The 21,596-nt window shown below is 38.4% G+C and overlaps 7 protein-coding genes and 1 pseudogene across 8 annotated transcripts in view; 3 read left to right on the top strand and 5 right to left on the bottom strand.

Moving 5' to 3' along the window:
- LOC145467188 (BTB/POZ domain-containing protein 6-like) overlaps window positions 1–21,596 on the top strand; it is a 248,144-nt gene that overhangs the window by 122,730 nt on the left and 103,818 nt on the right. The gene's annotated exons all lie outside the window — the stretch shown is intronic.
- On the bottom strand, window positions 66–2,079 carry LOC145468353 (adenosine receptor A2b-like). The gene has a single exon (XM_081452051.1). The coding sequence runs from the start codon at window positions 1,218–1,220 to the stop codon at window positions 300–302; it is 921 nt and encodes a 306-aa protein (XP_081308177.1). The 5' UTR covers window positions 1,221–2,079; the 3' UTR covers window positions 66–299.
- On the top strand, window positions 2,180–3,329 carry LOC145468580 (adenosine receptor A2b-like). The gene has a single exon (XM_081452316.1). The coding sequence runs from the start codon at window positions 2,430–2,432 to the stop codon at window positions 3,327–3,329; it is 900 nt and encodes a 299-aa protein (XP_081308442.1). The 5' UTR covers window positions 2,180–2,429.
- Window positions 5,587–7,902, bottom strand: LOC145467192 (adenosine receptor A2b-like). Its single transcript, XM_081450749.1, has one exon. The coding sequence runs from the start codon at window positions 6,919–6,921 to the stop codon at window positions 6,022–6,024; it is 900 nt and encodes a 299-aa protein (XP_081306875.1). The 5' UTR covers window positions 6,922–7,902; the 3' UTR covers window positions 5,587–6,021.
- On the bottom strand, window positions 6,084–21,436 carry LOC145467191 (adenosine receptor A2b-like; annotated as a pseudogene). Its single transcript, XR_014042022.1, has 2 exons — window positions 19,921–21,436; window positions 6,084–6,127 (listed from the first exon to the last, which is right to left on the bottom strand). The product of XR_014042022.1 is annotated as an adenosine receptor A2b-like (transcript).
- LOC145467190 (melanocyte-stimulating hormone receptor-like) lies at window positions 11,226–13,115 on the bottom strand. Its single transcript, XM_081450748.1, has one exon. The coding sequence runs from the start codon at window positions 12,613–12,615 to the stop codon at window positions 11,698–11,700; it is 918 nt and encodes a 305-aa protein (XP_081306874.1). The 5' UTR covers window positions 12,616–13,115; the 3' UTR covers window positions 11,226–11,697.
- On the bottom strand, window positions 13,116–14,556 carry LOC145467194 (putative G-protein coupled receptor No9). The gene has a single exon (XM_081450752.1). It carries the CDS (start codon window positions 14,512–14,514, stop codon window positions 13,708–13,710), a length of 807 nt encoding a protein of 268 aa, XP_081306878.1. The 5' UTR covers window positions 14,515–14,556; the 3' UTR covers window positions 13,116–13,707.
- On the top strand, window positions 14,939–16,629 carry LOC145468346 (adenosine receptor A2b-like). Its single transcript, XM_081452045.1, has 2 exons — window positions 14,939–15,336; window positions 15,384–16,629. Exon 2 carries the CDS (start codon window positions 15,723–15,725, stop codon window positions 16,620–16,622), a length of 900 nt encoding a protein of 299 aa, XP_081308171.1. The 5' UTR covers window positions 14,939–15,336; window positions 15,384–15,722; the 3' UTR covers window positions 16,623–16,629.

Below are 21,596 nucleotides of genomic sequence, written 5' to 3'. Positions count from 1 at the left end.
GTTCAGGTTGAAATAAGTCGCCTAATATACAAAACAAGCTAACAAACAAAAAACATATGGCTCGAGCCTCATGAATTCATATTCACAGTCACTCACGATGGTTCTAAATGTTTTGCTAACAATAAAATTACCTTGGCATATAACATCAAGATATTTTATAGCATTTTGGTTTTTTAGCTTCTCGCATGATGATCTAGGAGGGTACTTATTGTCACGGACTACTTTTAGTACAGCAATTTTGGACGCTCTGACACATCCCGCAATTAAATTTCGTGTGTTCTTTTCTATGGATCTTACATTTAGCGACAAAAAATTCCTTCCAGAATCGCGATAACTGCCTGACGGATTTGTCGGCTCTTCCAAACGCAGATCAAAGGATTCGTGCACGAGTTGAGAAAAGCAAGAGTTTCTGTCCAACTGTAGTGGTTGTAAGTCTTGATATCCTGCCTTAGAATCTGGTGATAAATTGTGACAAACAAAACGGGCATGTTTAACATCAAGTAGACCCCAACAATAAACGCGATGGTTCTTGTTAGCTTTGTTTCTCTTCGCCTACGGATCTGTTCGCGTAGCTGTACGTGGTGGGGCTGTATTCGGCGACGATTCCAAAGCAGAGTCAAAACGATTCCAATGTTTGCCGCACCAGCGACAAGAAGGCAGATAAACCACGCGATCAGATGCATGCCTCTTGATACTCGGTTTATTCCCGCCCATTGTAGACTTGTTAATATGATATTCACAATCCAGATCGCCGCCATGTACTTTAAGACTCTTTTTGATGAGAATACATCATTGTACCTTGCTTGAAGCCGGACTGCTACGAATCGTTCATAGCTGACGGCTGCGAGTGTCATAAAGGACACTCCACAACAAAGATAGAACGCATTAGCATACACGACCCTCACAAAGCAGGGAACTGAACGAAGCTGGTTTTCCATGAGTCTGTAAGTGATATAACCGGGTTGAACTGCAAGACCGACCAATACGTCGGATAGCGCCAGACATGCGATCAGAAGATTTGACGGTGTTCGCAGACGGGACACGATGGCATAAACAATCAAAACGTTGAAAACAGCGGCAAAAGGGGCGCCCGTTATATTTATGATAGCTGTGGCAAGATTCATCGTGTATCGCTCAGAGACTTTGTCGAACGATGGATCGGGAAGATGGTAACAAGATGGCCCACTTGCCAGGGAATCCGTCGAAGCGTTGTCCGCCATAACCGCTAAGACATGTGCATCGACCTTGAGCTTCAATGCTTAGGAAAGGGTGCTTCGAGGATATCTAAGAACGTGTTTCATATGTTTTCCAAAGCGAAATTTAATTTATATTAACAAAGTAAAAAAAGACAATGCTATGTTTTTTATTACACTACTGGGTAAACACGCTGTGCAAGATAACGCAGGCTTTCTCACAGATTCATCAAAGCTTCATACTGTTTCATTGACAACTAATACATTTATTCATTATCATCCATTTCTTGCTAGACAAATTGGAAACAGTTCAAACAGTCGGTCGGTGATCTAAAGCTGGCCTAGGAGTTTCCTTAATTAATTTAAGTTCAAAGGTTACCCAGTTAGGGTTTAATTTCTTTTTTAGTAAGAAACGGTCCAAGGAAACAAGACAATATAAGAATAAGTCCGGAGGTGTTACTACTGGAAAAATTGGGTGGGGGTGTGCGACCTGCTTCCCAAAAACCCCTCCCCTACTTATGACCAAAATCTGAGATTTTCACTACTCTTTTTATGACCTGACCAAAAATTCGATACCCTAATTAAGACCTGACCCTTAAATCAATACCCTGGTTCAGACTAATGTTAAAGGCAATGTTTATATGCTTTTATTAGGTGGGATAGCTTCTTATAAATAAAACACAATCAATTAAGACTAGTGTGGAAAAACCATACCCTAATTGAGACCGAAATGGCCAAAATCGATACCGTATTTCTGACCAAAACGGCTAACAAACCATACCCTTTGGGCCCGCGCACACCTACATAAGGGAATAACTCCCACCAGCTATCTCCCCGGAAAAAAAAATAAGTTTCCTGTAACAGCCCATGAATTGGATAGAGACAAAGAAATGTCAGCAACGTAAACAAAAGGCGGCTGAAAAAAAAAAAAAATTCATGTATGTCTCAGTAAATATATGAGCGAAGTCTCACGCTAGTTAAATAAACACAAAATTTGAGTATGGCATATGCCGCCATTCTTTTTAACGTTACCAAGGATCCAAATTTACTGACCTCTCAACGATCTGCAAAAGTAGCCAGATGACCAAAATTTATTCCAAAAGTGGAATAAATTACTAGCACTTTTTCCTTGTTTAACTATTACGGTATCCTCGTGAATAACTGTCGACATTTTTAAGGCGGAAAGCTTTTGCTCCTTAATCAGAAAAAGACAGTAAAGGGTGCACGCCTCGCCAAATGGATGACAACATCTCTATCAATGGCTCTTACTGTTTCCATCTTCCTGATCCAAGCTTCCATCAAGCTTCCCAACGTTACACCATGAACCTGGTAACCGCCATCGTCAACATAATTACAGCCCCACTCGCCGTCGCAGTTAACCTTTTGGTTGTCATCGCCATCTTTAGCACGTCCCGTCTTCGGACGCCTTCGAATCTGTTAATAGCTTGCTTGGCGCTGTCTGATGTTTTTGTCGGCCTCACGGCTCAAACAAGTTATATAACTTACAGACTCATGGAAAACCAGCGTCGTTCAGTTCCTTGTTTTGTGATGGTCGTCTATGGCGCTTCCTTCTACGTTTGCTTTGGAGTGTCTTTCATGACTTTAGCCGCGGTAAGCTACGAGAGATTCGTAGCTGTTCGACTACATGTTAGATACAACACTCTTTTCTCTTACAGTCGTGTCTTGAAGTATATGCTGGGCATATGGACGATAAACATTTTGTTGGCCGCATTACAATGGGCTAAAATTAACCGAGCAGCGAGAGGTACCCACCTCGTTGTCTGGCTTATTTGTCTCCTTGTATCTGGAGCGACTCAGTTCGGCGTTGTAGTCATAGTACGAAGGAATCGTCGACAGCTTCAGGTGCAACTCCAAGCCGCTGCAAATCTTCAGAGGCAAAGGGAAGTCAAGCTTGCTAAAAGCATCGCTTTCATCGTTGCATTTTATTTAATTTTGAACTTTCCGGTACTTTTTGTAACTTTCTATCATCAGATATTATGTCGTGACTTAAAAACTTACAACCATTACAGCTGGACAGAAACTTTGGCTTTTCTTAATTCACTCTCAAACCCCGTCATCTGTTTGTTGAAAAACAGACAGATTCGTCAAAAAGTCAAAGATCTCTTGAAGAAATAGGAAATTAGAAAAAAAAAAATTATATGCTTACGTTTTGTAACTAACTGTTTAGTTTAGTCCAACTCATTCAGTAATTTCGGACACGAGCTTTGACGAAATTGGATTATAATATAAACTTGTAGATCTGTGGATGACGGAAATATTAAACCGAAAACATTCAAATTGTAGTTCTCTGTAGTTCCTTCCTATGGTATTGTTCATAACCCAATAGTAATTTAATTTTTTTTTGTCTATTTACAAGTATCATTAAAATAAGACATTTAGCTATAAAAAATTTGCGAAAAAACTTTTCTTAAAAACATTTAAGAAATTTTTTAAACGGTTAAAAAATACACAACGTTTTGACGTTCTCGAACGTCATTATCAAGTAAAAAAAAAAACAGTATGAATATTCTATGAATACAAGAAAAACAATAGTTCATTAAAAAGAAAGTTAACAAAAATATGCTCCAAGCTAAACAAAGAGTCTAGCACTGATGGAGTCACTCTGAGTGTTAAGGCTAGGCCTCCGTTCTTTGATGAATGACATTTAAGCGTTAAAATTAAATATTGCATAGATCGCAGCTACGGCATCTATCATCCAGTAGAGTTTCCAGGTTCATCTTAGGTATGTTCGTTTTGCCTTTTACCATTAATTTTAAATTACAAAATAGAACTTTGTAAACTTTCTTGAATGCAGTGTTAAAACGCTAAAAACCGAATTTTAGACAATACGCTAATAGAATACATGTTTCCATGTCTTCAGTAAGCGCTCGGCGGCAGCTATCTTCTTCTACCTGTAGCACTTTTTTGTGTATATTTTTTTTGTCTGGTGACTTTTTTTCGGAAAAGAGGACAACTTCGCATACCCAATAAAATTCAAACTATTCTTTGAGCACTGTTTCGCTTGTTACCTAGTAAATACGAAACCGAAGCTGCCCGTTTATTTAGCAATAAATAAGGGGGCTTCAACCGGCTCATATTAAAATTCAAAGACAATTATGTAAATACAAAGGTCAGGTGTTAATTTGCTAGATTTTAGTCAAGTTGCTTTCGACAGGAGGCAGATCCTTGTCAGATAGTGTTTGCCGAGCTAACGTGTTCACGAAAATAGCTTCCTTTTCATGTTTCTTAGAGATATTTTAACTTACCTTTTTAATATATAAGCTCTATAATTTTTTCGCGTTAAAACCATTTTCATTCATTTTTCATTGTTTTCCTTTATCTTTCAACATTTTTATTGTTAACTGCCATGAACAACCAATGAATTGGGTGCTATGAAAATGTTGTTTTTTTTTATCAATATTTATTTAGCAGTTATGTTTTAGTTTTCTATTAGCAGTTAACTCTATATTTTTAGTCCAAGGTAAAAAAAGCGCGTTATGTATTTACTCCTTGTTGGGTCCAGTAAGGCCATTTCCGACGGTCATTTTTTACTTGTCGCATTCACTCACGATCAGCCTTGTTATGTAAGAAGAAATACAACAGGGAACGTTTTTTTTTTTCCCGTTCAAAAATTTCGGTTGGCTCGCAAAACAGTTTTGCACAGTACCGCCATAGTTAACAGAGGGGAATGGTTATGAAACCCGACAAAGTTCGAACGAAAAGACAACAAACAGGACAGAAGAGGAAATAGGACCTAAGGATTCAACGTTCAGTGCTGTTTTTTCTACTGGCCATGGTAGTGGCTTTTAAAACCTAGGCGCAAAAGATTTTTTGGAATAAAACGTACGGTGTTTCGGAACATTTCTCGGTAAGAGGTTGTTTTCCAGATCATTTTGAAACATCAAAATCTTCTGTAATCGTAAGGCTGTATGACTTGCTGGGTTAAAAGGTTTTTCACACCTGCCCTCAATGAGAAATGAGTTCTAACTAAGTTCTAAGGGTGTGGAAAGTAATATCCTTAACATTTCCTAGCCTCTATTTACTTAATTAGGCTGTTAAAATACTGTTGGCCACAAGTATGTTTGGATTACTAAGCACCAAGCCCCATGACTGCTTAAATTTCATTTTCAATTTAATAGGAGAGAGTCGACCGAAAAATCAACTTGCATCAACTGGAAACGAAAATTGATTTAATAACTTTGGAATTGGACTTCAAAGAGAGTAAAATACAAATGTCAATGCCTCCAGTTACGTTTATTTCCTATCTAAATTTTCCGGTTGGTTATCAAAACAGTTTTGCACAGTTCTACAACAACAGCTTACTTATAATTTTTTAACTTACAAAAAAAAAAAAAAAAAAAAAAAATGAAGAACATAACTGCTTCACTGAAGTAAATACCTTTGTATTCCATGTCTTAAAAAATCTAGGCACATTGTAACTACAGCTTCGGTTAATTTACAATTCTTGCGCCCTCAGTTTAAACAAGTATAAGTACAGGTAATTCACCTTTAAGAACTTTGCACAGCACACCTTCATCGCCACTGGAAGTTTACATTAGTTATCTCCTATATTTCTCAAATGTTCTATGAATGTCTTTTATTTTAATTTTGAAAAGAAAAAGGAAATAAACAATTCTAGAGGCGCCATGCGCTTACATCTTCACCAGTTCGCTATTTTCTCTAAAATATCTATTACTCTTTGGCGAACTTGCCGATTCTTCCGACAAAGGCTGAAATGGTTGAACATGAATTAAGAAAAGCTTAAGCGACTGTTCAGCTGGATAGTGGTTGAAAATGCAAAACACGAGCAAATTATTGTTGTAATTACTTATTTCTTCACGAAATCTTTGACTTTTTGGCGAATCTGTCTGTTTTTCAACAAACAGATGACGGGGTTTGAGAGTGAATTAAGAAAAGCCAAAGTCTCTGTCCAGCTGTAGTGGTTGTAGGTTTGCAAATCAAGTCTCAGGATCTGATGATAAATTGTCACAAACAGCACCGGAAAGTTCGAAATCAAATATACTCCAACGATTACAGAGAGACTCTTTGTAAGCTTAACTTCTCTTTGTCTCTGTTGATTTTCAGCGGCTGGAAGTTGCGCTTGGAGCTGGCGACGATTCCGTCGGACAATCACTAAAATGCAAATTTGAGTTGCTCCACAGACAAGAAGAAGGATAAGCCAAAGAATGAGATGGGTACCTCTCGCTGCTTGGTTGATTCTAGCCCATTGCAGCGCGGCAAGCAAAATGTTCAGAGTCCATATGCCCAGCATATACTTCACAACACGCTTCGAAGAGTAGAACGTATTGTATCTAACACGTAATCGAACCGCCACAAATCTTTCGTAGCTTACAGCACATAACGTCATGAAAGACACTCCGAAGCAAACGTAGAAGGCAGCGCAATAGACGATTCTCACAAAACAAGGAACTGAACGACGCTGGTTTTCCATAAGTCTGTAGGTTATATAACCTGGTTGAGCCGTAAGGCCGACAAAAACATCAGACAGCGCCAAACACGCAATAAAAAGATTCAAAGGAGTTCGTAGACGATTGCAACTGAAGATGGCAGTGACAACCAAAGCGTTGACTATAACAGCGAATGGGGCTGTCACGATGTTGATGATGGCGGTTACCAGGTTCATGGTGTAACGCTGGGTGGATTGATGGAAGGTTGGATCGGGAAGATGGTAACAGAGAGGAACTTCGGCAGAGATGTTGGTGTCCATTTCGAGCTTTGAATAAAACGTCTCAGCCCTTCTCCAGTGAATGCAATTATTCCTGATAATATTGAACCTATTTTTCTAACATTATACTTTGTACTATTTTGTGTTTCTTGGCGGTCAAAGGCTACGTAATTTCTTTTACGCCGATGTTCAGTCCTACCAGTTCTATTATTTGTTGTACTGAATTAATCTTTTAAAAGAAAGGCGATTGTCTATATGCCTGTTAAACCAGAATAGACAGGTGTCAACTTTTAAAAGCTTTGAGTAATGAGCGTTTTGCAGTTTCAAATTGTCTCAAGTCTACAAGCGTATCTTTCCCGATCAGACTGACGTCTGCAATACGGTATGCGCAATGACGAAACAGTCAACTGCGGCGGAAAAAGAGACGCGAAATGACAAACAAGACATGCAGAAGAGGAAGGAAGACCTAAAGATTCAACACTCAGTAGTGTTTTTTCTATTGCTAATGGCCTTTAAAACCTAGGCGCAAAAGATTTTTTTGGAAGAAAATGGTGTTTCGGAACATTTCTAGGTAAAGAGGTTGTTTTCAGATCATTTTGAAACAGCACAATCTTCTGAAATCGTAAAGCTGGCTTGCTGCGATGAAAGGTTTCTTACACCTGCTCTTAGAATAAAGTCTTCAAATAAATGTTAATATCCTTAAAATTTCTTAGTCTCTATTTATTTAATTAGGTAAATTAAACGGAGCTGTGAAAATACTATTGGCCACAAGCATGTTTGGATTACTAGGGCCGGGTTCCATGACAGCCTAAATTTCATTTTGACAGGAGATAGTCGACAGAAAAATCAACTTTCATCAACTAGAAACGACATTAATTTAATAACCTTGGGATTGTACTCTAAAAAGGGTAAAATGCCGCCATTGAAGACGAAAATGTTAAAGAATAGCTCAAAAACCATACCCTGCACATATCTTTATAATTCATATAGGGCAGTACATCCCGCCCTTGGGGTGTTTCGCTGCTCTTAAATTGCCATATGGCAGTGGTGATGTTCTTTCAAAGTCTTGCTTAAGAAAATAAAAATCGATCGCCAGCGTTTGATAACCCTAGAACACAAATGAATTTGCAGGAAAGAGACAAAAAACAAAAACAAACGTCGCAATGAATTTACGCGCCTCTTACAACTGCACACGGAACACAGTAGTGACAAGCGCTCACAGTACGGGCTATGGCTTCTTATTTTTATTTTTTGCAAAAATTCGGGATTAAAGTTCGGTCAACGCGACCCAAACAACACCGGAATCTTTGTTGTTTTTCTTCGAATTTGAATATTGTTATCAAAAGGGTTTACTGGAAACCAGTTCTTTTTATGGCTATTGATCACTGCAGTAAACAATATTTTAGGCAAACACCCATCATGCTACTGGGCCCTAGCTTGAAGGTCTGCCTGTAAGCGAAAACAACATCTCTACTCACACCTGTTTCTTGAGGATAATTATTTTGGTCGTAGTTGACATAAAAGATCCTGGAGTGAAGCGGGGCAATTGAGTTGAATCCCCAAATTCTCTGTTTCGACTCTGTTATAATAACGAGGGTGACGCATGAGAGTTAATACTGAATGTAAAGAGCGCCTTTTGCGCAGTTGATAGCTTAGACTGCGTTCATTTAACGTTTAATAAAAACCATTGCCTTACAGTCATAAATGGTTTTCAAATAGCTTATATATGTCAGCTGATATGGTGACGTTTGTTGGAAGATAGAAACAATAGAGGACTTTCAAATAGGTTTTCCTTTTAACGCTGTTTTGGTAGAATAACAAATTTTTCAAGCCAATTTGACGGGGATTGAGAACTCCGTTTTTCGTTCGGGTTACATTTTGGGTTTCTGTTTTTTCATACATCTTCAGAACTCACAGACTAATTTTTTAGTCGGAGGTCTTATTAACCTAGACCGTTTTATTTACACAAGTTCCCTTGTGTAAATAAAACGGTCACAGGAGTCGATTGTGTGCTATTTGTTTGCTTTTTTATCTAGGAAAGGCTGATATTTAATTTACAGTTTTTATTCATTCAAACACATGCATTTAAAACAACAATGCAGGGACGAAAATATTAAAGAGTAGTGCCTTTGAAGTGACACGAGTCATGTAGAACATTAGGTATATCCTGAAATGTGTTACCGTCCGCATGGTACGAACTGTGTCACAAAATATTAATCAGCGGTTCATTGCATAAACGTTCATGCTTCTGAAAGCTATGCGCTTCTGAAAGCTAGAAGCTTATTTGCTTCTAGGCCTTGGTAGGATTCTTTACCAGCTCTCCGCAGACTCGGACACCAGATCTAGTCTGGAAACTAACGAAAAATAACAAGAAATTTTCATGTAAAGGCTATATACTGAAAGTGCCATAGCTGCGAGTTTCTATCGAGTACTGGAGGCATACTTTTTTATGGAATGGGGAGACCTAGCAACCACATGGAATTTTAAGAACAGTCTTAGCTACTTCAGATTTTGAGTTTTGCTAAAAATCGAATCACTCTTTAACAGACATTCTTGAACAGACACGACACCGCGATTCAACTTTCTGTTCGACACTTTAGCTTAAACGGGAAGCCATTTGAAGAAAGTATCTAGGAAAATATTATGGCAAAAACGAAAAAGGAGGCCTAGATAGGTAGGGGCAAATAAGCGATCAGTGAAGTCTTGCTATCTGCTGTCCGATAATTATACTATAGATAGAACAACGGACGAACATCCACCACAGGCCAAGTTTGTAACCACTAAGAATTCAGAGAGTTTGCATGTTCGACAAGAAGACATTTAAAGAGCGCAATGCAATTAATTCAAGTACACGATATTTAAGTCTAATGATCATTGTTACTGACCTAACTATTGGAAATTTTGTTAATGGATAGCTCAGCTGCTCTTAAGCCAATTCTGGGAAAATTGAAAGCGCCAAGATTAGCCAAAGCTGGAGAGTTTTGTTATAGCCCCGATTTAACGACACTCTTCAAGCGCATGCCATTCCTCTTTCTTATTTAGATTACAACCACAGTTTCCTGTGGTGTTTCTACTGCAGTTTACACTGAAAAGAGTCGACTAAGATCCGCGAGATCAAGATTCAAAATATCTGTTTTATTCACACACCGGTGCCACATAATAACAACTTCAAGTCAAGAAATATATCAAACACGAAAGACCGTGTTTAACTACATTTTCAAATACCAAAAAGAGAGGCAAAAACTCTTCGCGCAGCGGAGTATTTTTAACGACCATTGAGGTGTTTGGAAATGTGGTCAAACACTGTCTTGAGTGTTTGATATGTCTTCTCAATCGAAACAAAAACGGAGGAGAAAAGGGAGAAATAAAATCTTAAAAATCTATGGTAACTAAGATCAAATATCCAAAAACCCTCACGGTCTTGATTTCGGTCCTTTGTTTAATCTTCATAAATTAGTAATGAGATTAAGAACAAAAATATGGTGGCGACGGCCGTTGTTTATTTTCACAATATGTGCAGATGAAGGAAGATATTCAATCGTTGTAAATTAAAAGGCAAATAGTTATATTTAATAGCTGGAGGAGAACAAGACGAATATTAAAGAAATATTTATCCCACCAGAGTTATGTTCCATTCACATTGACTTTCTTTATTTACATCAGTTTACAACATCAACAAAAGTCACATTTTGATTAAAGCATTCGTCATTTTAAAAGGAAAACACAGTGGGAACATAATTACTTCAGTTAATTTACATCAGAAAGGCTGAAAACAGCTGTGAGGCCGCAAAATCTCTCTTTAAACTCTAATATTCTATGTATTGAAAAACAACTTCTCGACATTTTACCAGGCACATTCACCTTTATTGACAAATTAAAACGCGGGTATGAGTTAATCCCCTTATGTTCTATCTTCCTGTTTTTTTTGCTCTGACTCTTTATGATCGAGGTCTTAGTAATTTCTGTTAAACTGTAGTTTAGCGCCAATATAAGCACGAATTTTGTTTACGCTTCGAATAGGCTCAGGCTGTTAAGGGAAAGGAGTTCTTTTATATGCCTGGAAATTAGCAAACCACACAGGTGTTAATTTAGTAAGCTCCTGTAGATTAAGCCAAAGGAGATGACAATCTTAATTTCTGAACTGATAATTATCGGAAGAGAACAATATGACTTTCAGAACAACATGTGGCTTGGCAAGTCAAAAGACTTGCGCAAACATCTACGGAAGAAACGACAGCACCGCGGATGAAATATTATACGGGCACGGCTTTCTCCCGCTGTTCTTGAAATTGGTGGTTACAGCTCATCAATTCAACAAACTTGAGTTGATGTCCTCAGAACACCGCTACAGCAACACAAAAGCTGCCTAGTTTTAGCCTTAGCGCACATCGTAACGTAAATTGCCACTGGCTCGCCGCTTTCGAGCATGAACTCTCACGAAACAACAACAATTTCACACCGTGTGTAAGTTCAGTTTGGCTTTGGCATAATATATAATATTAACTGAGAACTATCCAACAAATGAGCGGAGTTTAAAAGCTAAGTTTACAGTGTGCGCTCTAAGTTTTGTATCTTTTTGACTGTCGACAAGACTCGCTGCGAAAACCATGTAAAAGTTGCAGGCATTTTGTAGTTTTGTTAAGGTGTACCGCTGACCAGCAAAATACTGTATCGCGCCCCAAAAACGTATTTCCGCGGTGTCCTTCCTCAGAAGATTAATTATTAAATTTTACAATGATCGAAAAACAGCTCTGAAGAATTAAAATCACTTCACTGTTCCATGTCTCTGAAAAAACCTGGCACAATGCACTTTAACTATCACCAGCACACTACGTTCTTTAAGATATCCTTTATTCTTTGACGAACCTGTTGATTCTTCCAAAAAAGGATTACAGGGTTCGAAGACGAATTGAGAAAAGCAAATGTTTCTGCCCAACTATAGTAGTTATAAGTTTTCAAGTTATATCCCATCGTCTGATGGTAAAATGTCACAAACAGCACAGGAGAGTTCAATATTAAGTAAACCCCCACTATAAGCGAGATGCGCAATGCAACTTTAACTTCTCTTTGCTTCCGTACATTTTCGATAGTTTCTGCGTCTCCGTGGACCTGTTGACGACTTCGTCGCACAATGATCAACACAGCCACTTGAGTTATTCCCGTAACAAGAAGGCAAACTAACCAAACTACGTGATGGGTACCTCTTGCCACGTGGTTAATTTTAGCCCATTGCAAGGCGGCCAGCAAAACGTTCACGATCCATATGCCTAGCATGTACTTCAGAACACGACTGTAAGAGAAAAGATTGTTGTATCTAACACGCACTCGAACAGCTACAAATCTTTCGTAGCTCACAGCAGTTAAAGTCATGAAAGACACTCCAAAGCAAACGTAGAAGGCAGCGCAATAGATGATTCTCACAAAACAAGGAACTGAACGATGCTGGTTTTCCATGAGTCTGTAGGTTATATAACCTGGCTGGGCGGTGAGGCCGACAAATACATCAGATAGCGCCAAGCAAGCTATCAGTAGATTCGAAGGCGTCCGTAGACGAGATGTGCCAAATATGGTAGTGACAACCAAAGCGTTGACTATGACGGCAATTGGGGCAGTCACGATGTTGATAATGGCTGTTATCAGGTTTGTAGTGAATCGTTGTGAAACTTGATCGAAGATTGGATCAGGAAGATGAAAACAAGATCCGGGAGGAATGTGTACAGAGATGTTGCTGTCCATTACCTTCTGTGAAGAAAGTGTCTCTAACAAAGCCTTATGTTCTATCTTCCTGCTTTTTTTGCTCTGACTCTTTACGATCGAGGTCTTAGTAATTTCTGTTAAACTGTAGTTTAGTGCCAATATAAGCACGAATTTTGTTTAGGCTTCGAATAGGCTGTTAAGGGAAAGGAGTTCTTTTATATGCCTGGAAATCAGCAAAACACACAGGTGTTAATTTAGTAAGCTCCTGTAGATTAAGCCAAAGGAGATGACAATCTTAATTTCTGAACTGATAATCATCGGAAGAGAACAATATGACTTTCAGAACAACATGTGGCTTGGCACGTCAAAAGACTTGCGCAAACATCTACGGAAGAAACGACAGCACCGCGGATGAAATATTGTACGGGCACGGCTTTCTCCCGCTGTTCTTGAAATTGGTGGTCACAGCACCTTTGTTAATGAGAAGAAGTCTAAAGAATTGTTCAAATCGAAGAAGTCCTATGGGTGTGTAGATTCAAGTAAAGAAGTAAAACATCATAATAATAATAATATCAATAAAAAATAGGCCATGAGTAGTTATAAAAAGTGAAAATTCACAAAGTTGCCATGGCAATATTTGTGAAATCCTTCACTCTTTTTTTCCTGAGTTAAATACGGCAATTGGATTACATACCTATATTTTCCAAACTTTTATTCTGTTCAGGTTGAAATAAGTCGCCTAATATACAAAACAAGCTAACAAACAAAAAACATATGGCTCGAGCCTCATGAATTCATATTCACAGTCACTCACGATGGTTCTAAATGTTTTGCTAACAATAAAATTACCTTGGCATATAACATCAAGATATTTTATAGCATTTTGGTTTTTTAGCTTCTCGCATGATGATCTAGGAGGGTACTTATTGTCACGGACTACTTTTAGGACAGCAATTTTGGACGCTCTGACACATCCCGCAATTAAATTTCGTGTGTTCTTTTCTATGGATCTTACATTTAGCGACAAAAAATTCCTTCCAGAATCGCGATAACTGCCTGACGGATTTGTCGGCTCTTCCAAACGCAGATCAAAGGATTCGTACACGAGTTGAGAAAAGCAAGAGTTTCTGTTCAACTGTAGTGGTTATAAGTCTTGATATCCTGCCTTAGAATCTGGTGATAAATTGTGACAAACAAAACGGGCATGTTTAACATCAAGTAGACCCCAACAATAAACGCGATGGTTCTTGTTAGCTTTGTTTCTCTTCGCCTACGGATCTGTTCGCGTAGCTGTACGTGGTGGGGCTGTATTCGGCGACGATTCCAAAGCAGAGTCAAAACGATTCCAATGTTTGCCGTACCAGCGACAAGAAGGCAGATAAACCACGCGATCAGATGCATGCCTCTTGATACTCGGTTTATTCCCGCCCATTGTAGACTTGTTAATATGATATTCACAATCCAGATCGCCGCCATGTACTTTAAGACTCTTTTTGATGAGAATACATCATTGTACCTTGCTTGAAGCCGGACTGCTACGAATCGTTCATAGCTGACGGCTGCGAGTGTCATAAAGGACACTCCACAACAAAGATAGAACGCATTAGCATACACAACCCTCACAAAGCAGGGAACTGAACGAAGCTGGTTTTCCATGAGTCTGTAAGTGATATAACCGGGTTGAACTGCAAGACCGACCAATACGTCGGATAGCGCCAGACATGCGATCAGAAGATTTGACGGTGTTCGCAGACGGGACACGATGGCATAAACAATCAAAACGTTGAAAACAGCGGCAAAAGGGGCGCCCGTTATATTTATGATAGCTGTGGCAAGATTCATCGTGTATCGCTCAGAGACTTTGTCGAACGATGGATCGGGAAGATGGTAACAAGATGGCCCACTTGCCAGGGAATCCGTCGAAGCGTTGTCCGCCATAACCGCTAAGACATGTGCATCGACCTTGAGCTTCAATGCTTAGGAAAGTGTGCTTCGAGGATATCTAAGAACGTGTTTCATATGTTTTCCAAAGCGAAATTTAATTTATATTAACAAAGTAAAAAAAGACAATGCTATGTTTTTTATTACACTACTGGGTAAACACGCTGTGCAAGATAACGCAGGCTTTCTCACAGATTCATCAAAGCTTCATACTGTTTCATTGACAACTAATACATTTATTCATTATCATCCATTTCTAGCTAGACAAATTGGAAACAGTTCAAACAGTCGGTCGGTGATCTAAAGCTGGCCTAGGAGTTTCCTTAATTAATTTAAGTTCAAAGGTTACCCAGTTAGGGTTTAATTTCTTTTTTACTAAGAAACGGTCCAAGGAAACAAGACAATATAAGAATAAGTCCGGAGGTGTTACTACTGGAAAAATTGGGTGGGGGTGTGCGACCTGCTTCCCAAAAACCCCTCCCCTACTTATGACCAAAATCTGAGATTTTCACTACTCTTTTTATGACCTGACCAAAAATTCGATACCCTAATTAAGACCTGACCCTTAAATCAATACCCTGGTTCAGACTAATGTTAAAGGCAATGTTTATATGCTTTTATTAGGTGGGATAGCTTCTTATAAATAAAACACAATCAATTAAGACTAGAGTGCAAAAACCATACCCTAATTGAGACCGAAATGGCCAAAATCGATACCGTATTTCTGACCAAAACGGCTAACAAACCATACCCTTTGGGCCCGCACACACCTACATAAGGGAATAACTCCCACCAGCTATCTCCCCGGAAAAAAAATAAGTTTCCTGTAACAGCCCATGAATTGGATAGAGACAAAGAAATGTCAGCAACGTAAACAAAAGGCGGCTGAAAAAAAAAAAAATTTCATGTATGTCTCAGTAAATATATGAGCGAAGTCTCACGCTAGTTAAATAAACACAAAATTTGAGTATGGCATATGCCGCCATTCTTTTTAACGTTACCAAGGATCCAAATTTACTGACCTCTCAACGATCTGCAAAAGTAGCCAGATGACCAAAATTTATTCCAAAAGTGGAATAAATTACTAGCACTTTTTCCTTGTTTAACTATTACGGTATCCTCGTGAATAACTGTCGACATTTTTAAGGCGGAAAGCTTTTGCTCCTTAATCAGAAAAAGACAGTAAAGGGTGCACGCCTCGCCAAATGGATGACAACATCTCTATCAATGGCTCTTACTGTTTCCATCTTCCTGATCCAAGCTTCCATCAAGCTTCCCAACGTTACACCATGAACCTGGTAACCGCCATCGTCAACATAATTACAGCCCCACTCGCCGTCGCAGTTAACCTTTTGGTTGTCATCGCCATCTTTAGCACGTCCCGTCTTCGGACGCCTTCGAATCTGTTAATAGCTTGCTTGGCGCTGTCTGATGTTTTTGTCGGCCTCACGGCTCAAACAAGTTATATAACTTACAGACTCATGGAAAACCAGCGTCGTTCAGTTCCTTGTTTTGTGATGGTCGTCTATGGCGCTTCCTTCTACGTTTGCTTTGGAGTGTCTTTCATGACTTTAGCCGCGGTAAGCTACGAGAGATTCGTAGCTGTTCGACTACATGTTAGATACAACACTCTTTTCTCTTACAGTCGTGTCTTGAAGTATATGCTGGGCATATGGACGATAAACATTTTGTTGGCCGCATTACAATGGGCTAAAATTAACCGAGCAGCGAGAGGTACCCACCTCGTTGTCTGGCTTATTTGTCTCCTTGTATCTGGAGCGACTCAGTTCGGCGTTGTAGTCATAGTACGAAGGAATCGTCGACAGCTTCAGGTGCAACTCCAAGCCGCTGCAAATCTTCAGAGGCAAAGGGAAGTCAAGCTTGCTAAAAGCATCGCTTTCATCGTTGCATTTTATTTAATTTTGAACTTTCCGGTACTTTTTGTAACTTTCTATCATCAGATATTATGTCGTGACTTAAAAACTTACAACCATTACAGCTGGACAGAGACTTTCGCTTTTCTTAATTCACTCTCAAACCCCGTCATCTGTTTGTTGAAAAACAGACAGATTCGTCAAAAAGTCAAAGATCTCTTGAAGAAATAGGAAATTAGAAAAAAAAAAAATTATATGCTTACGTTTTGTAACTAACTGTTTAGTTTAGTCCAACTCATTCAGTAATTTCGGACACGAGCTTTGACGAAATTGGATTATAATATAAACTTGTAGATCTGTGGATGACGGAAATATTAAACCGAAAACATTCAAATTGTAGTTCTCTGTAGTTCCTTCCTATGGTATTGTTCATAACCCAATAGTAATTTAATTTTTTTTTGTCTATTTACAAGTATCATTAAAATAAGACATTTAGCTATAAAAAATTTGCGAAAAAACTTTTCTTAAAAACATTTAAGAAATTTTTTAAACGGTTAAAAAATACACAACGTTTTGACGTTCTCGAACGTCATTATCAAGTAAAAAAAAAAACAGTATGAATATTCTATAAATACAAGAAAAACAATAGTTCATTAAAAAGAAAGTTAACAAAAATATGCTCCAAGCTAAACAAAGAGTCTAGCACTGATGGAGTGACTCTGAGTGTTAAGGCTAGGCCTCCGTTCTTTGATGAATGACATTTAAGCGTTAAAATTAAATATTGCATAGATCGCAGCTACGGCATCTATCATCCAGTAGAGTTTCCAGGTTCATCTTAGGTATGTTCGTTTTGCCTTTTGCCATTAATTTTAAATTACAAAATAGAACTTTGTAAACTTTCTTGAATGCAGTGTTAAAACGCTAAAAACCGAATTTTAGACAATACGCTCATAGAATACATGTTTCCATGTCTTCAGTAAGCGCTCGGCGGCAGCTATCTTCTTCTACCTGTAGCACTTTTTTGTGTATATTTTTTTTGTCTGGTGACTTTTTTTCGGAAAAGAGGACAACTTCGCATACCCAATAAAATTCAAACTATTCTTTGAGCACTGTTTCGCTTGCTACCTAGTAAATACGAAACCGAAGCTGCCCGTTTATTTAGCAATAAATAAGGGGGCTTCAACCGGCTCATATTAAAATTCAAAGACAATTATGTAAATACAAAGGTCAGGTGTTAATTTGCTAGATTTTAGTCAAGTTGCTTTCGACAGGAGGCAGATCCTTGTCAGATAGTGTTTGCCGAGCTAACGTGTTCACGAAAATAGCTTCCTTTTCATGTTTCTTAGAGATATTTTAACTTACCTTTTTAATATATAAGCTCTATAATTTTTTCGCGTTAAAACCATTTTCATTCATTTTTCATTGTTTTCCTTTATCTTTCAACATTTTTATTGTTAACTGCCATGGACAACCAATGAATTGGGTGCTATGAAAATGTTGTTTTTTTTTATCAATATTTATTTAGCAGTTATGTTTTAGTTTTCTATTAGCAGTTAACTCTATATTTTTAGTCCAAGGTAAAAAAAGCGCGTTATGTATTTACTCCTTGTTGGGTCCAGTAAGGCCATTTCCGACAGTCATTTTTTACTTGTCGCATTCACTCACGATCAGCCTTGTTATGTAAGAAGAAATACAACAGGGAACGTTTTTTTTTTTCCCGTTCAAAAATTTCGGTTGGCTCGCAAAACAGTTTTGCACAGTACCGCCATAGTTAACAGAGGGGAATGGTTATGAAACCCGACAAAGTTCTTCGTTGTATGTTTTTGTTCGCTTTTTTGGCCTTGACTGTGCACAAAACACAATAGTTGTTTACTCCGTACTAAGGAACTAACCAATAGAAACGTTTTGGTTACGTAATTCATGCATAGTGTATGAGCGCAAAACAAATGATTGTACACGGTCGTGGACCTTCCAGCATAAATCTTGGCATCTTTGTTTGCTCCTTTGATGTTTGCCAGGCTTCATAACCAGTGCCATATATTAACTATGGTTCCACCACAACAGCTTACTTGTAATTTTTAACCTACAAAAAATTGAAAACATAACAGCTTCACTGAACCAAATATCCTTATGCTCCATGTCGTCAAAATTCTAGGCATATTTTACCTACAGCTTCAGTTAATTTTAAATTCTTGGGCCTTCAGTTTAAACGTACAAGAATTTTATTAATTCACCTTTAAAAACTTATCACAACACGAAAGAAAATAAACAATAGACGCCATACGCTTTCACCTTCACCAGTTGGCCACTTTCTTTAAAAGATCTATTACTCTTTGGCGAACTTGCCGATTCTTCCGACAAAGGATGAAATGGTTGAAAATGATTTAGTCAACAGTCAACTGTGCGGGGGAGGGGGGGGGGGAGGGGGGGGGGAACAAAGGAAAAGACAACAAACAGGAAAGAAGAGGAAATAGGACCTAAGGATTCAACGTTCAGTGTTGTTTTTTCTACTGGCCATGGTAGTGGCTTTTAAAACCTGGGCGCAAAAGATTTTTTGGAATAAAACGTACGGTGTTTCGGAACATTTCTCGGTAAGAGGTTGTTTTCCAGATCATTTTGAAACATCAAAATCTTCTGTAATCGTAAGGCTGCATGACTTGCTGGGTTAAAAGGTTTCTTACACCTGCTCTTAATGAGAAATGAGCTCTAACTAAGTTCTAAGGGTGTGGAAAGTAATATCCTTAACATTTCCTAGCCTCTATTTACTTAATTAGGCTGTTAAAATACTGTTGGCCACAAGTATGTTTGGATTACTAAGCACCAAGCCCCATGACTGCTTAAATTTCATTTTCAATTTGACAGGAGAGAGTCGACCGAAAAATCAACTTGCATCAACTGGAAACGAAAATTGATTTAATAACCTTGGAATTGGACTTCAAAGAGAGTAAAATGCAAATGTCAATGCCTCCATTTACGTTTATTTCCTATCCAAATTTTCCGGTTGGTTATCAAAACAGTTTTGCACAGTTCTACAACAACAGCTTACTTATAATTTCTTTAACTTACAAAAAAAAAAAAAAAAAAAAAAAAATGAAGAACATAACTGCTTCACTGAAGTAAATACCTTTGTATTTCATGTCTAAAAAATCTAGGCACATTGTAACTACAGCTTCGGTTAATTTACAATTCTTGCGCCCCCAGTTTAAACAAGTATAAGTACAGGTAATTCACCTTTAAGAACTTTGCACAGCACACCTTCATCGCCACTGGAAGTTTACATTAGTTATCTCCTATATTTCTCAAATGTTCTATGAATGTCTTTTATCTTAATTTTGAAAAGAAAAAGGAAATAAACAATTCTAGAGGCGCCATGCGCTTACATCTTCACCAGTTCGCTACTTTCTCTAAAATATCTATTACTCTTTGGCGAACTTGCCGATTCTTCCGACAAAGGCTGAAATGGTTGAACATGAATTAAGAAAAGCTTAAGCGACTGTTCAGCTGGATAGTGGTTGAAAATGCAAAGCACGAGCAAATTATTGTTGTAATTACTTATTCTTCACGAAATCTTTGACTTTTTGGCGAATCTGTCTGTTTTTCAACAAACAGATGACGGGGTTTGAGAGTGAATTAAGAAAAGCCAAAGTCTCTGTCCAGCTGTAGTGGTGTAGGTTTGCAAATCAAGTCTCAGGATCTGATGATAAATTGTCACAAACAGCACCGGAAAGTTCGAAATCAAATATACTCCAACGATTACAGAGAGACTCTTTGCAAACTTAACTTCTCTTTGTCTCTGTTGATTTTCAGCGGCTGGAAGTTGCGCTTGAAGCTGGCGACGATTCCGTCGGACAATCACTAAAATGCCAATTTGAGTTGCTCCACAGACAAGAAGAAGAATAAGCCAAAGAATGAGATGGGTACCTCTCGCTGCTTGGTTGATTCTAGCCCATTGCAGCGCGTTAAGCAAAATGTTCAGAGTCCATATGCCCAGCATATACTTCACAACACGCCTCGAAGAGTAGAACGTATTGTATCTAACACGTAATCGAACCGCCACGAATCTTTCGGAGCTTAAAGCACACAACGTCATGAAAGACACTCCAAAGCAAACGTAGAAGGCAGCGCAATAGACGATTCTCACAAAACAAGGAACTGAACGACGCTGGTTTTCCATAAGTCTGTAGGTTATATAACCTGGTTGAGCCGTAAGGCCGACAAAAACATCAGACAGCGCCAAACACGCTATAAAAAGATTCAAAGGAGTTCGTAGACGATTGTAACTGAAGATGGCGGTGACAACCAAAGCGTTGACTATAACAGCGAATGGGGCTGTCACGATGTTGATGATGGCGGTTACCAGGTTCATGGTGTAACGCTGGGTGGATTGATGGAAGGTTGGATCGGGAAGATGGTAACAGAGAGGAACTTCGGCAGAGATGTTGGTGTCCATTTCGAGCTTTGAATAAAACGTCTCAGCCCTTCTCCAGTGAATGCAATTATTCCTGATAATAATAAACCTATTTTTCTAACATTATACTTTGTACTATTTTGTGTTTCTTGGCGGTCAAAGCCTACGTAATTTCGTTTACGCCGATGTTCAGTCCTACCAGTTCTATTATTTGTTGTACTGAATCTTTTAAAAGAAAGACGCTTGTCTATATGATGCCTGTTAAACCAGAATAGACAGGTGTCAACTTTTAAAAGCTTTGAGTAATGAGCGTTTTGCAGTTTCAAATTGTCTTAAGTCTACAAGCGTATCTTTCCCGATCAGACTGACGTCTGCAATATGGTATGCGCAAAGACGCAACAGTCAACTGCGGGGGAAAAAGAGACACGAAATGACAAACAAGACAGAAGAGGAAGGAAGACCTAAAGATTCAACACTCAATAGTGTTTTTTCTAGTGGTAGTAGCCTTTAAAACCTAGGCGCAAAAGATTTTTTTGTTTGTTTTGGAACATTTCTAGGTAAAGAGGTTGTTTTCAGATCATTTTGAAACAGCACAATCTTCTGAAATCGTAAAGCTGGCTTGCTGCGATAAAAGGTTTCTTACACCTGCTCTTAGAATAAAGTCTTCAATAATATCCTTAAAATTTTCCAGTCTCTATTTATTTAATTAGGTAAATTAAACAGAGCTGTGAAAATACTATTCATATAGGGCAGTACATCCCGTCCTTGGGATGTTTCGGTGCTCTTAAATTGCCATA

This window comes from Orbicella franksi, chromosome 14 (assembly GCF_964199315.1).
Source record: "Orbicella franksi chromosome 14, jaOrbFran1.1, whole genome shotgun sequence".
In the NCBI taxonomy this organism is placed as follows: Eukaryota; Metazoa; Cnidaria; class Anthozoa; order Scleractinia; family Merulinidae; genus Orbicella; species Orbicella franksi.
Note: the sequence above shows the minus strand (reverse complement) of the source record. Positions and strands in the feature narration are given on the sequence as shown.